At 35.7% G+C, this 16,363-nt stretch overlaps 1 protein-coding gene across 1 annotated transcript in view; it reads left to right on the top strand.

The window, feature by feature from the left end:
* The window catches only part of SMAD7 (SMAD family member 7), a 34,278-nt gene that overhangs the window by 1,831 nt on the left and 16,084 nt on the right, over positions 1–16,363 (top strand). Inside the window, exons 2-3 of the mRNA XM_053701097.1 lie at positions 3,170–3,223; positions 11,950–12,021. Of these exons, the coding sequence (XP_053557072.1) occupies positions 3,170–3,223; positions 11,950–12,021 (126 nt within the window). The remainder of the gene's footprint in view (positions 1–3,169; positions 3,224–11,949; positions 12,022–16,363) is intronic.

The raw sequence follows: 16,363 nt of genomic DNA, 5'->3' as shown, positions 1-16,363 counted from the left end.
ATGATGTGATATTGTTGGTCCTGTCATGTAACATTATATAACAGAGGGTAGGTAGTCTGGTGTGATGTGAGTGTTGGTCCTGTCATGTAACAAAATATAAGAGAGGGTAGGTATATGATGTGATATTGTTGGTCCTGTCATGTAACATTATATAACAGAGGGTAGGTAGTCTGGTGTGATGTGAGTGTTGGTCCTGTCATGTAACATTATATAACAGAGGGTAGGTAGTCTGGTGTGATGTGAGTATTGGTCCTGTCATGTAACAATATATAACAGTAGGTTTGTGAAGAGTGTTGGTCCTGTCATGTAACAATATATAACAGAGGGTAGGTTTGTGAAGAGTGTTGGCCCTGTCATGTAACATTATATAACAGAGGGTAGGCAGTCTGGGGTGATGTGAGTGTTGGTCCTGTCATGTAACTATATAAGAGGGTAGGTAGTCTGGGGTGATGTGAGTGTTGGTCCTGTCATGTAACAATATATAATAGAGGGTAGGTAGTCTGGTGTGATGATTGTCATGTAACAAAATATAACAGAGGGTAGGTAGTCTGGTGTGATGTGAGTATTGGTCCTGTCATGTAACAATATATAAGAGGGTAGGTAGTCTGGGGTGATGTGAGTGTTGGCACTGTCATGTAACAATATATAATAGAGGGTAGGTAGTCTGGTGTGATGATTGTCATGTAACAATATATAACAGAGGGTAGGTAGTCTGGTGTGATGTGAGTGTTGGTCCTGTCATGTAACTATATAAGAGGGTAGGTAGTCTGGGGTGATGTGAGTGTTGGTCCTGTCATGTAACTATATAAGAGGGTAGGTAGTCTGGGGTGATGTGAGTGTTGGTCCTGTCATGTAACTATATAAGAGGGTAGGTAGTCTGGGGTGATGTGAGTGTTGGTCCTGTCATGTAACAATATATAATAGAGGGTAGGTAGTCTGGTGTGATGATTGTCATGTAACAAAATATAACAGAGGGTAGGTAGTCTGGTGTGATGTGAGTATTGGTCCTGTCATGTAACAATATATAAGAGGGTAGGTAGTCTGGGGTGATGTGAGTGTTGGCACTGTCATGTAACAATATATAATAGAGGGTAGGTAGTCTGGTGTGATGATTTTGTCATGTAACAATATATAACAGCGGGTACCAGGTTTGTCATGTTGGAATGTTTGAGGACAACCCCTTGGGGTTGGCAATGGTAATCTGTCTGATATGTGGGTGACTGGTTGCATAAATGAATATATGATCGTTACTAAGTTTGTCATTGTAGGGGTTGCTGTGGGAGGTCCCAGGGTGTCCTGACAATTAATATTAAGGGACACCTGACTGCCCTAAGTATTATTGGTATGAAGAGTACCTGTCATATCTGCTGCCGTGTAAGCTTTGCCATGTGTAGTGTCAGTCTGGTTATATTATTTGTTTTTATATTAGAAGCACCAGTCTAATTAATAATATTAATCACCCTTTAAATGCCCTACATCTGTCAGCCTAGGAGCAAATTGATATTTATTATTTTGTGCCCCATTGTATTTGCTGTGCCCTCCCAGAGATCAATTTACCTCTCCTAGTCATCATTATAAAGTTACTACCCTGTAGATGACATTGATGCTCAGGTTTATTCGCTATATCATTTGCACAATACCAGGTCTCACAAGTTTATGAAATGCCTTGGTTGGAATTAGATGAGTTTGACAAGTGGTAATGAAATTCAAACATCAGGTCAAGACTCTAATTTGTGACATTAATGGTTGGTGTTTATAAGATACGTTTTCCTATTGCCAGACTAGGTTATGTGCCACCTATTTGCTTTTAGAAGGATTTTTCTGTAATAAGCCTTTGCTGAGGTCTGATTAATTGGCAATGCCCAGGTTAGGTTCCCAAACTAAACTGCTTTAACTGAAGATACATTGTGAAGCTCCTAACTGTCAGATCTTCCTACCTAGAATTGAAATATTGATATAGTAACTTACCTTAGTAATAAGTAAGGTTACCATTTAATGTGATGTGTTACTTTTAAAGTACTAGGTGAATGAATACTGTCTGTGTTTATCATTTTTCTTTTCACATTGTTTGAAACTTGCCAAACTCCTGTAACCCTGAAATATGATATTTAACTAATGAAATCCCTGTGACTGGCATATAACTAATTCATGGTATCCTTGTGACCTACAGAGTAAATTGTAGGTGCTGCTATATCATTGTGACAGTATATTAGCTTAGCTTCTCTAATAGCCACATGCAGAGGGATATGGATGCATTTGTTATGCAGAAATCATTAATACAAAAAAAAAAATATGAATTAGAAAACTATTTTATATTGATTTCTGGCACCTCGGGTTTTGTATCCATTTTTAACTATTTATCTGCGTATTTAAATTAAGTTATGTTCAGGTTTCTGTCCAAATAACATCAATTTTATACAGTTTGACTACAGTGCTGCTCATTTGCTGTTCTTTAATCACAAATAACAATATCATTCTGTATAAAGCTAATTAGTTATACTCCCACCAGTAATTTAACACAATCCTTTCTTTTACGGTATTATGTCAGAATACGATTTCTTTTTACACTTTTCTCTATATACAAATCAGCATTTACATTTGATCCTTATAATAATAATAATAATAATTTAGTAATAAACTGGTTTCTATGCCTTTTGTAGTACATTCCTAACGTTGTATAGAATAACTTTTTTTTCTGCAGTGATTCTATTTCTGTTTATTGCATAGAGACATATTGTACCTTTTTTTTACTAATTGTAAAACTTTGAAGCAGAAGGACAGAGGGGGTTGTCAAATGCTACCCCCCCCCCCTGTCTGTGCAATGTTAAATGTGTGCAGCTATCGGGATTATCAGGCAGTCTGGATCAGTGGGTGATTTGCAGAGTTGCATAGAGTGCTCTGGCTGAGACAAGCACTGAGCCCATGATCAGACAGCCAGAGAAGCAGATAGCAGGGAGGCCTGGCGCCAGTCGGACCCCTTTTGTTTATCTGACTGTTACATATCAAGGCAATCACCTCCTGGCCTGCCCTGCTTCCAACCCCCACAGCTTACACAAACAGTTTTGCTTAAAGAATGTCACTGTTATCATAAGTTACTATCTCTCTCTCTCTCTTTTCTGTTCTCATGGCTCTGTCTTATTTTCTCCCTTTTCTTATTTTTTTATTCCAGAGTCTCCCCCACCTCCCTACTCCAGATATCCAATGGATTTTCTCAAACCAACTGGTAAGTGACTTTTTCTTTAGTTTAGTTTCACTTAAAGTCTCTTCTTACACTGCAGCCCTGATTTGTCTCATTTTGACATCGTTTTCTTCCCTGGGGGTTTTTTTATTGTAGGAGTCTAAAAAGCAAAGTTGTGAATACAGACACAGATTCTCTCATTAGTTTTAAACTACCTTACTTAGCAAAGGATGGAGAGAAAAAATGAGACGAGTTCATTTTAATTGAAACGGTTTCTATTTATAAAAGGTCAACTGGGACTTTGCCATAAATTAGTGCTAAAAAGCAATTCTTTTCAATAAGTATTAGTAAAAAGGGGACAAATAGCAGCAGACAGGGAAATGCTTGTGATTTTTTGTATAATATGTAGTTTTGTTATTTTGTACAATAGAATGTTACTTGTAATTAAGTTTTAGTGCAGCTGTGTTTTGTATCTATCTGAATATTAATGTCAGTAGTAAATAAGGCATAATGTACCTTTTTTTTATTTATTGTTATATATATCATTTTATTTTTTTATTTCTACAGAATTTGAATTGGGTTTAGTAAAATAATATGATGGGGCTCTTTTATTGAGTTAGACTGTCTAGATTCTTTTGTTGCAACTATTCAATTTACAAAGTATTTCATATGCACAAAAAATAATGTTTTTGTTTTAAAACTTTACTCCCAGTCTTGCATTAAACATTTGTTCAAAGAGGAGTATAGAAATAACCTACAATAAGTACTGTCTATTTCTATTTGTGACAATTATTTATGAGCTTAATAATCTTGTTAAATGACCAGCAATGGATAGGGTTTTATAGTTTTTAACCAATTCATTGGGAAATGTGTGTTTAGTTTCTTGTCAAATGCTGTTTAAGGTTGGTAATTTAATTCTAATGTACAGCATTTTTAGCCTTGTTTGAAACATTTACTTTATTACACATTTTAGATTCATTTGAAATAAAGGCTGTCAAAACAGTTATAATTAACTCATTCAGTACCAGAAACAGCAGTCACATGCTTGGCATAGTAGGGGTTACACAGGTACTGGCAAGGCAGTTCATTCTAATGAATGGGCTGCCTGCCAGGACAAAAGCCCATTTTAAGCTGGCACCAGCTTTGAGTCGCCTGCATAAACTTCTGGCTGGCACCTAACTCACCTTGTCTTGGATAAATAAGACTGGCATTTTGGGCAGAATGGGAAGTCTGCAGATATCGGAAATGTGCCTAATGTCAGGGTGTGGCTATTTGAGTCAATTTATATCTCAGGCTAATGATGAATGGCTTTCAAATATTGATTAGGGGCCTAGGAGATTTATTTGTGATTATGTCCTGTTGTGACACACATTGTAAAGCAAGATTGTGCTCCATTTCCCTCTCCAATAAAACAATTGTTTATCACTTGTTGAACATAATGGCCTGGTCTGTGACAGGTTAGAAACCAACATAATATCATTCTGGAGTTTCCTCGTTGTGTTTAATACAAGTGGTTTCCTTGCAGCCTCACAGACAGACAGTACACATCTAGCTGTTGACATATACACATGTGTTTTACTGTGCTGAAACAATAACTGCTCAGAGGTTATTTGAAGCGTGTTAAAATATATGTGAGTCTGGCCGTACACAAACACACATTGTAAATAGACATTGTACTCTAGTCCTGAGGTTTTATTAGTATGTAGAAATGTATTGTGTAAAATATATTTAGCAATATGTGACCTTACCACTGTGTATTATATTCTTCTTTACGACAGTGATGTCCCTGTGCGTATTCTCTTGCGAACATTTAGAACTGGTTGAAATTAAAGGGACATCCAATTCATGTTATATAAATAGTACTTATTAACAAAAATATATATTTTTAACACATTTAACATTTGTTTTTGTTAGCAAAATTTTCATATTTCTGTCATTAAGGTGCAAACTCCTTGAAATCTATTGAGTATGTTTATCTTGTTTGCTTTGTTGTGCCTAGTTATGGGAGATATACATTACAGGAAAAACAGGCAAAATATAAAGTAGATAACTATTTTTTGCATAATTAAACATTTTTTTTCTTGGCATTTTTAAGCTCTTAATGTTAAATTGGTCTATTAAAAATAAAAAATCTTTGTACTAGAAATAATAGATGTTGGAGAGCTATTTATTTCTTATGCTACATATTACTGTGCTTAATTTGTTTTCTGGATTGGCCAATCCTTTATTTAAAGGGACATTTAGAGAATTTTATTGTGTAAAAAAAAATATTTTACAGTAGATTTTGAATTTATTGCAGTTTTGAAAGAAAAATACTGTGGAGGCGTGTTTCTACCCACCAATACGGCTTTGGGGGTTGTTCTTATCAGCCATTGAGCAATCAGTCTTTAGGAACCCATTGTGTACCCTCTGTGTTTAAAAAATTATATATATATACACACACACAAAATTTGGTTTAGCACACCTTACAAAAAGTTTATATACACATCTTTGGGAGTGCTGCCAATATGACCCAGTAATTACACAAACAAAAAGGTACTGGCGCACATCCATTTTCCAAAGCACAACATATTTTTTGAACTGCTGCAAAAAATTGCCTGTAAACAACCACAAGAGACAACTATTCTTTTTAAATAAAATTGAGATCGTAGTTGGTTTTCTGTGTGTAAATAATATTTTAACCCTGCTTGTGTTTTATATGCATTCTAGAAATTGTTCCCTTAAAGGGACAGTTTACTCAAAAATGTTCTCCCCTTTAATTTGTTCCCAATTATCCACTTTACCTGCTTGAGAGTATTACATTGTTTACAAGTATTTCCATTACCCTTATATTGGCATTTGATATAGTTTATTTAGCCTGTGGTATCCCCACCCATCCTGAAAGTTTTTGGCCTTGAGGCCATGCTGTGTTAACACAGCCAGTAGAAGAAATTACACTCCCAGTGGGTTATAGAAGAGATAAGGTAATAAAATGTTAATTTTCCATTGTTCTGTCCAAGTATAGGTGATTGGTTTATGGACAGATATAAGATAATGAAGCAGGTATATGTACATAATGTGATAAAGTAATGAGCTCTGATAATACCTACAAGCTCAACCCGTTTTATTAGGTTGTGGCTTCAAAACACAAAATCAGCTAATTCACATACATAAATGAGCCTTAAAAAAACAATCTCATACATTTTATACTCTGCAGCTGGTAAAAAAGCAATTGGAAACACATTAAGGGAAAAACTATTTTATAGTATACTGTCCCTTTAAGTTTTTGTACACATAGGCATGAACAAGAATTCCAACAGATCAGTTTGTATGCTGCATCATTATAAGTAGGCATTGCTTCTATGAATTGCTGGTTACCTGAGGTTTCAATTGTATTGATACAGAGAGAAAGATTTACAAAGCTTGTTGGATAGTGCCAGCTCTTTTTATTCAAGCAGCTGAGTAATGAATTTATTCATCAGCAACGAGTGTTGATGTTAGGGTAGCAAAATGTGTGTAAACAAAGAAGCCACAAAACGCCAATGTTTTGCTGTGAAAGGAAAAGTTATTCAGATCAGCCAATAGGAAATTATTACAGCTGCCAATCGGAAGCAAAAACAAAAAGGTTTAGTATAAATAAATTGGGTTTTATAGCGTAGACAAGGGCATATTGTCAGTGCACTGAGGCATTGTGGAAGCAAGCCTCTGAACCCGAAGGCCGATAAAACATTTTTTATATATGTTTGCATGTGTGTGTACAGTATCTCACAAAAATGAGTGCACCCCTCACATTTTTGTAAATATTTTATTATATCTTTTCATGTGACAACACTGAAGAAATGACACTTTGCTACAATGTAAAGTAGTGAGTGTACAGCCTGTATAACAGTGTAAATTTGCTGTCCCCTCAAAATAACCCAACACACAGCCATTAATGTCTAAACCGTTGGCAACAAAAGTGAGTAACACCCCTAAGGGGAAATGTCCAAATTGGGCCCAAAGTGTCAATATTTTGTGAGGCCACCATTGTTTTCCAGCACTCTTGGGCATGGAGTTCACCAGAGCTTCACAGGTTGCCACTCGAGTCCTCTTCCACTCCTCCATGACAACATCACGGAGCTGGTGGATGTTAGAGACCTTGCACTCCCCCACATTCCATTTGAGGATGCCCCACAGATGCTCAATAGGGTTTAGGTCTGGAGACATGATTGGCCAGTCCATCATCTTTACCCTCAGCTTCTTTAGCAAGGCAGTGGTCGTCTTGGAGGTGTGTTTGGGGTTGTTATCATGTTGGAATACTGCCCTGAAGGGTGTACCCATTTTTGTGAGATACTGTATGTGTGTGTGTATGTATAGTATATATCCATATGACTATCAATATCCTTGCTTGCAGTCTTGAATTCTATATTAAAATAATAATAAAAAAAGTATAGTGAAAGTGAAGTCAATTTGTTGCAAGGCTGAACACTCTTTGGCTTTTCTTCTGTTATGGGAATGTTGAATTTTCTGTGCAGAAACTTGGACACACTTTTCAAAGTCTTCTTTTGCTGCAGGCGGATTTTGTGTGTTTTTTAATATGTTTATCATGTTACTAGGTGAGAGAAAGGAGTCTCATTTAGTTATAGAAATCTATTAAATCCTAACCAGTTTAACAAGAAGGAGCATGCTACTTTTTGCTGTCCATCATCAGTGATGATTTAAAAAAAAAAAAAAAAAAAAAATCCTTTTTGTTGTAATTGGGAGTATAATTATGAAATCTCTTAAAAGAATAAATGTGAATTGAACAAGTGTAGTTTGGGAGAGGTTACAGCTAAAGGAGAAATTTGACTTTGTATACATAAAGAGTATGAGCATGTTATCTGGTTCCTAATGTTTCTTTAGTTTAACCATTCAGCTACCAAGGGGTTAGACATTTAACCCTCTGTTAGCATGAACTCCCCCCCCCCCCACACACACACACTTTCACTGTGTGTAATGAATTGGCATGCAATATAAAGTGGCTCAGAGCTATGGCTATACAGTTTGTTAGGAAAAATAACTAGCCAGTACACTGTATAACAAAATATTATTTGAAACTAAAGTAGTTTGTTTTGAGGTGAGAATGACAGTTATGCCCTTTTTTTTCCCTCTTAGGTTTCCAGGTCATCCCATGAGTTCTAAGTCATTTTTATTCAGTTAGTCTGTTATAGGACTGTGAAAGAGTCACACTTTTATCTAGAGTTGTTTTTCACAAGTATGAAGTTTCCCATAATCCTTTGAGCCAGTGGACTTTTGTTATTGGTCCCTTCTATGTATTTGTATAGTAGAAGGTTAGATTACAGGGCTCAGCAAGCCTTGCTATAGAAAACAACCATTGCTTTTCTTTAAGTAATCATTTTATGTTTAGGAAAATAGATGCTGCAGTATTAGACTTTTTCAGCACCTAATTAGTTTCCTTGTAAATGAAACCCATTTGAGTTTTTTCTTTGATGTGTTTGACAGTACACATTTTCAGTCATCTTTAAGGCATATATAAACTCTTAAAGAAATTGCTGCAATGTGTTAGAACATTTTATTATTGCACTATTTCTTGCATAGAACTTTGTGTTTAAGCTTTGCAAATGGGTTAAACACATAGTTAAAAGTCTGCTTCAGAGCAGCAATGCGCTATTGGGGCCTAGCTATAAAAAACATTGGGTGAACTAATGACAAGAGGCTTGTGTGTAGTCAGTACTAGCAGTGATTAAATACAATACAGTAGTTCATTGCTGCTCTTGACTTGAACCTATTTAGGTATGCTTTTCAACAACATATACAGAGGAAATTTGATAATGGAAGTAAAGACTCTTTAGGGTCAATGCCAAATACATTTTTAGAAACGGGGGTATCTAAAATATTAATAGCTCTTTATTAAAGGGATATGAAAGTGAAAATTAAACTTGCATGATTCAGATAGAGCATGTGATTTTAAGACATTTTAAATTCACTTCCATTTTCAAATGTGCTTTGTTCTTTTGGAATCCCTTGTTGAAAAAGAATACACACATCTTACACTAGTCGGAGCTAGCTGCTGATTGGTGCCTGCACAAATTTGTCTCTTGTGATTGGCTACTAGATGTGTTTAGCTAGCTGCTTATTGGTGCCTGCACATATTTGTCTCTTGTGATTGGCTACTAGATGTGTTTAGCTAGCTGCCAGTAATGCTATACTATTTTTTTCAGCAAAGAACAAGAGAATGAAGGAAATTTGACAATAGAAATAAATTGGAAAGTTGCTTAAAATTGTATGTTCTATCCAAATCATGAAAACAAATGTTGGGAGTTTCCTGTCCCTTTTATAAGGAAAGAAAAAGAAACATCTGGCTTTTACCTTCATGTATCCTAATGGCAGAAGTGATTCTGCTGCTTTCATCTTTAGCATCAAAAGCCAAAAGGGGTTAAATTTGCCTGTATTTCTGTACTCTCCGACTGGCAATGAAGGAGCAAACAAACTACTTCCTTGGGACAAAAAAAAAAATATGTCTTGAAGACATTTAGAAAGTGTACTGTATGAAATTTCACAAGTAACTCCACATCCTGTCTCCCCTATTGTTTTCAGTTTGATTAAGTGTATCCTGTTAAACTGTATATTCCTGTTACCAACTATTCCCTCGATTAAACTTTTGATTACAAGCACTTTAATGGCATTTCTTACTGATGTTACCAAGTTTGTCCTACCTGGATATTTTCAGTTTGTGTGTGTGTTGCTGCAGCCAACAGTTACAGATTTTGTGTACATTTGAAATCACTTTTCAAGGGGTATATTCCTGAACTGCAGGTTACATAATATTGTAGATATTTGCAATTTAGCTCTTAATTGCTGATATGCACATATAACAGTAATTAAATGGATATGGACATTTTTTTTTTCTTTTCTTTCATGATTCATATACAGAATGTGATTTTAAATTACTTTCTAATTTACTTCTCTTCTCACATTTTATTCGTTCTGTTGGTATCTTTTGTTGAAAATCAGGGACGTAAGCTCAGGAGAATGTACCTACCTGGGGCACAATATGGTAGCAGTTTTGAAATAATTTTATCCATTTGCAATAGCACTATTTCCTGTCAAGTAGTGTTCCAGACACACACACATAGGTATCTCTTCCACAAAGAATACCATGAGAATGAAGCATATTTATACCATAAGTAAATTGGAAACTTTTTTATAAAACAATTGTATGCTCTGTTTGAATCACAGTTACCTGCTTCATTTTGAGGACATAGTTAATTGGTATATAGACAGCTGCTCCCTTTTAAAATCGAATTTGGGCAAATAATGTGCCCTTGAACTGAAGCTTGCTGGGATGTCAATTGCTCATACTGTTTTCTTTAAATTGTGGCTGGATCAACTCAGTGTCAATTTTATCCAAACCGGAGCCTTACTTGAAGAGGGAGAAATTGATTCAAGTCCTGTGCTAGGTATTCAAAGCGTTTGATGTGGTTTGTCTTTAAGATTCATGGAGTAAAAAAACTACTTTTTTATATGGCTGAGCATCATTGTGTCTTATGTTATTTGGAAATATTTTATTTGTATCTGTTTAGACTGTCCAACCAAACTCTGTGACTTGTTGCCATTTTACCCACAAGTAAAACCTCAAAAAAAAAAAAATTCCATTTAAGCTCCAATTCCAGTCACCCTTCAGTGGCTTCTGAGAAGAAGGTACAACGTCAGCGCGCAGGATCAGACGCTCTGGCTGGCAGGGGACATTTGCACATCTGGCTTTTATTGTGGCAGTTTTAAGTTTCATTAAAAGGGAAAAGATTGCCTGAGACTGCAACTGGCATTAAACGGCTTCTGCAAATTGTCTGTTTTTTGTGTTACATTTAAAGAGGATATTTTAAAATTATTTATCTTAGTAGCTTTTGCTAAAACTTTTTTTATTAAAACATTTTTAATGTTGGGTTTTTTTAATGAGCTAACTTCTTATTGACTGGCACACTTTTAAGCTATTTGACATGGTTGTTAATTTATAGATATTTTTATACAAATAAGAGAGTTGTTTGTGTTGTAAATCTAAACTAAATAAATTTGTAAGTCTGTGTAGTCCTTATATTTGAATCAGTTTGCAGGTCCTATGACAGTGTTATATAGTGGTCTGCACACAAGCCAGAATCTCTCTGTGGCACATGCTAGATGCCCCAATATAGTAGATAATCAGACAGGCTAGATCTCTTGCAGTATGCATGAGGAGTTGGGGTCACTGGTTCATTTCTGGAAAGTGACTTTTTGCATTTGTTGTCTCTGTTACGAAGCCATATGCCTTGGACGCTCTCCATCCTGTGGGAGTATGGGTGTTACCAACAAGCGGTTCTCATAGAATCTATTTCCAAAAGGCTATAACTGATATACTCTAGGAATGCCAACTCTTTGAACCCTCTCAGGGAAAACTTCATGGCAAGAGGCACAGTGGTCAAAAATATTTAAAACGCAGAAGCCAACTAGATTATTTTAGGAGTCGGTGAAGATGGCAGTTCATAGAAATTATAACATTTGCAAATACTTGGGATGCTGGAATATGAAGTGTTTCTTCCAAAAATGAATCCAGCAATAGCAAGAAGTAAATTAATTCATAGTAACAACTTATGTTTTATTCATATACGGAAGTAACAATTATGTTTGTTTTGATGTGTTCACTGTCACTTAAGTGTGTGTGTGTGTGTATGTGTATATATATATATATATATATATATATATATATATATATATATTTGTAAAATATTGCCCCATCATTATGCTTATAGATAATTTGTCCTTTTTTTGTTGTATTGCAGATTCTCCAGATTCTGTGCCTTCCTCCACTGAAACAGAGGGAAATAATTACCTGGCCCCTGAGGGGCTTTCAGGTGAGCATCTTTGGAGATATTCCTAATTATAATTGATTAAACTGAATTATTTTGTGGTATTCAGGAAATATGTTTGTGTATGTATGTATATTGCAAGGTTTGTGAATGTTATGGTGGACCTTATTTTATAAGTCAGTTTTGTGGGGCAGTAACAAAAACCTAGCCTTTTACAAGACAGCATACCATTCTTCTTTAGAAATTGAGGCTATTAAAGCCAGACGGAGCAGTTTTTAATTGGGTTGTTACATTAATACAGCCTCTCCTCTACCAGGGAGGAAAAAAAAAAATCAAAAGCAGAAAGACTGGTGAATTCCTCTCAAGCCTTCATTAAGAATTCTGCTAAAAGGCCCCCCGGAAACTATATGTATATATTTATATTCCAGATGTAATGTATACACACACTAATACAGGGAGTATTTTAATGTGCTTCTAAGATAGGATGTGCAGTCAAAATACATGGCCTGATACCTAGCATGTGTATGCCCTCTAAATATATCAGGCAATTGTTTTCCATAAAATGTATCTGAAACCTATCCTGAAATATGTACATGGTAGAATTTGCTATAAAATTCTCTCTCTTGGGAGTTGCTAGCCTTGTAGTTATCAGGCAGAACAATTAGGAGCATCATTTGCAAATAGTCACCAGCCATGTTCAGATCAGGAGGACTTGTAGCTCTCAAGCAGGATTTTACCTATGTGTTTTAACAAGTAATAATCTAGTGATGGATAGCTGGTAACTCTCCTTGTTTCCTTGTGATTTCTTACATATAGCTACAATTTTTATGTTTTATCTTTAGGAAGAAATAGTTAGAGGACAGAAATGTTATTGTTAAACGTCTTTGCTTTATGAGGACTGTGTACATGAAATGTCTGTCTGTGCATACAAATGTGTCTTGTGCTCAGACGCTAATGAAGTGTATGCACGCACATGAAAGTCACATTCCTTTGCTGACCTTATCAGATCGCCCAGGATGGCGACTGGTGATAAAATGCAGTTGAGAGTTGGGCGTTGGGTTTTCATCCTACATGAAATAAGCAAGAGAGTAAGCTGAAAGTTTTGTGTTCTTGATAAGATCTTAACCGTCTAGTCTAGTCTGCTGGTACAAGGAAAGAAAGGAGTAGATTGAGCAGCAGGAAATAGCAGAGTCTGTCTGCAAATACCTCCTCAAGGGGAGCTTACCACTGTGTTGTTTAATCACTATGTTTGAGCTGGTAAAGTCAACTCCTATTTCATGCTCCTATATCTATCTAACTTCTCTTATGCTCCCTCCTTACGTTTTTGTGGTTGATGCGGGGAGTCTCTGAGTCCAACAAAGGCTTTAAGGAGGAATTTAAAGTTGCACAAGGATTTTAAGTGTGGAACTCTATAAGCATTTTGCAAACCTCCTTATTGCTTACACAACTCATAAGTGACCAACGTTGACTGCCCAATATCACTATTTAGACCAATACTTGTGAGTACAGTAGTGGCAGGGTTACACAAGTGTGTATGTATATAATGTGCCTGTATACGTATATATACACATATGGTGCACTGCAGCCTCTGATGGGAGTGAAAATAATGGACCTGGCATTTTTTGGTGAAGTTCATTGCTTATAATTTTAAAGATACCTCTTTATTTTATTTTTTGCATATTTTTGTTCACTCTCATTCTATTCATAGTCCAGTGTGCTCATTTAATCAGAGGCTGATAAGTGTTGATTCATGCAAGAATACGATTAACTATACGTAAGTTGTGAAAAAAAACAAATACCTCTACATAAAAGAGCATTTGTTTTACATTAAGCCTGATTTACTAACGGCCTTATTCTGCTCACTTGTGCAGCTCTTTAATGTTCAACCCCAAGAGGCAACAGCATGAGGCTGGAAAAGAGGCAGAAGAATATTAGCAAGCATCATATGTCATAAGCTTTTTTTTTTTTCCTTTGGTTGTTTTGTGGGTTCCTGGATTTTTGTTCTTTGCATGTATATGTTTAAATAATAACTTTTTGGAATAGTATAAACAGAAGCTTTTGTGTATGTTCACAGTGAGAAATGGTCATACCCAGAATGCTTTGTGTTTGTGCTTTTTGCCAAGGTAGTTTTGTTTAAAAAAAGAGAAAATTTTACACTTTTTTTTTTTTTCTTCTTTTTCATGTAAAAGACATTTTTGTTCTTTATTTTATAAAATGGATGATCTTTTGTTGAGGGTAAAAAAAAAAAAAAGTTTGCTTTGATGCTTATGGGATGTGTTCACTGTTTGCCAAAAGTGGTGTAAAAAACTTAACAGTGTTACACTAAATGCACTGTGTGTAATATTTAAAATTAAGTTTTTTTGTTTTTTTTTATACAAAAATATTTATTATTTTAAATAGCGCTCTTTCATATATGTGTAAAGTTTATTATCCCTGCATAATGGGACGATTCAGAACTCTTAATATTTCCAGAAACCCAAAAAGGTCCATGTATATGTTCTGAAGTTATATTATCAGATCATTTCCTTAAACTGGTGATTTTCTATTTAACGTGACCTACACTTCAAAAAGACGGACAAGAGTATTATCTTTAAATGACTAACAATAAGGAGTCGTGCAAATTTCCTTTCTCAGATCCTATGAGTGCAAAATACAATGTTCTGATCTGTTGCATCAAATACATATATAGCTTTAGGATTATTATTTCTAGAAATGTTGATTCATCATGTAAACACATTTGAAAAAATAATGTAAACCATGTCTTGCTTTGGAAATATAAACCCAGAATGAGTACATTTTACTAAATCACGTAGTCCCTTTCCAGAGCCCAGTGTTTAGATTTGTAGCAGAGAAGTTCCTTCTTTCCTAGGTTGCTAGTATAGAGTATATCTGGTTCTGCATCCAACTAATGTGAGCAGGGCTGCCTGGATTTTTTTCCCCTCTGTTTCTTGCTGGGCCTCGCTGCAGAGAGCTGTCTTAATGAATGGGGCACAGTGAAGGGGGTGGTAGGAAGGTTGAGAGGATGGAGTCAGACTTGATTCCTTTGGCAAAGGAAGAAAAAAATGTGAATGTTTAAACCTTAATCCCTGGAGGGCCCCCTCACAAAAGAACTAGTTCCAACTGAAAAGCACAGGGGTGACCTTTAATTCGCTTGTGCTGCCTTTTCATGTATGTGGAACTCTTATTTTATTTTAAAGAAGCTGATTTTGATTTAAAAGCAGTTTTCATGGGCAGATTTCATTAATGATCTCCCCTGTATTATTTTATTACTACTTTATCATTTGCCTGTACTAACAGTCTAACTTTGCAAGGTCTGTCCCAAGAGGCTAAGGTTTCATACCTGAGTTAACGCCTTGCTCGCTAGAAAGGGACACGGCACAATACATAACAACGTTTAAAAAAAAAGATTACTTTTTTCTTTTTTTGTGCTCTCTCCAAGTATTAGTCAACAGGTAATTATCCTGTCTACATTCCTTCCTATTGTAAACCCACATACCTAATTTAGCATTGTCTGATGTATATAAGGATTCACTTGCCCATCTGCCACTCTTAGTGAAGTAGTTGTTCCTGATATATCTGACAAATGTACTTTTTGCTATCTAGATTTTATTTGGGGGGGATTTATTGAGTGTGCAATGAGGTCATCCTGGCTCCTATTATTCATTGTGGGAAATGGTTCTCATTTCACATCATTTTTTCATAGTCTTCTGTTTTGAGAGATTTGCAGAGAGCTGAGCAAGTAGGGTGTGTATACAGGATAGGGGACTTTTTGGCTTCTGAGCCTCTTAAAACTGTGTCCCACTCCCTCTAAATACGTCAGTTAACTTAGTCACAAGTCCCAAACCAGCTCTCAATGGAGTGTCTGCTAAATTAATATTAGCAGATCTACTGCATACCTCATTCCCCCCCCCCCCCTCCAAAGTACCTTTACTTGTAATTAGGGTCCAATTATAGATGGCTAACAAGTATATAGCATTCTAAGCATGGTTTTAAATAGGCCAAGTTGGCATAAAACCTGTCAAAATGAAGTAATGACAGCGGAGCGCATGAAGTAACCTAGAAAATGAATGTATTATCATTTATTTCTATCACATCATCATATTCCTTAGCTCTGCATTTGGGTGTGGATACAGAGACTTTTTTTTTTTTTAAGGGAAACAAAAATATATCTTTCTTTCTTAGTTTCCCCCCCATTAGTTTCATGTTTGTAAGGAGTGTCACTTTCCTTCAATAAAGCTGAATAACATCTGCTTATCAGCCAGTGAATAATGAGGCCTTAAGGCCCAGTTGCACTTCCAGTTTGCTTCAAAATAATACTTTTTTTTTTTTTTTTTTTTTAAATAACTTGATACTCTGCTTTTAATTTCCTTACTGATATTTGTTCTGA

This window comes from Bombina bombina, chromosome 2, assembly GCF_027579735.1.
Source record: "Bombina bombina isolate aBomBom1 chromosome 2, aBomBom1.pri, whole genome shotgun sequence".
Taxonomy (NCBI): Eukaryota; Metazoa; Chordata; class Amphibia; order Anura; family Bombinatoridae; genus Bombina; species Bombina bombina.
Note: the sequence above shows the minus strand (reverse complement) of the source record. Positions and strands in the feature narration are given on the sequence as shown.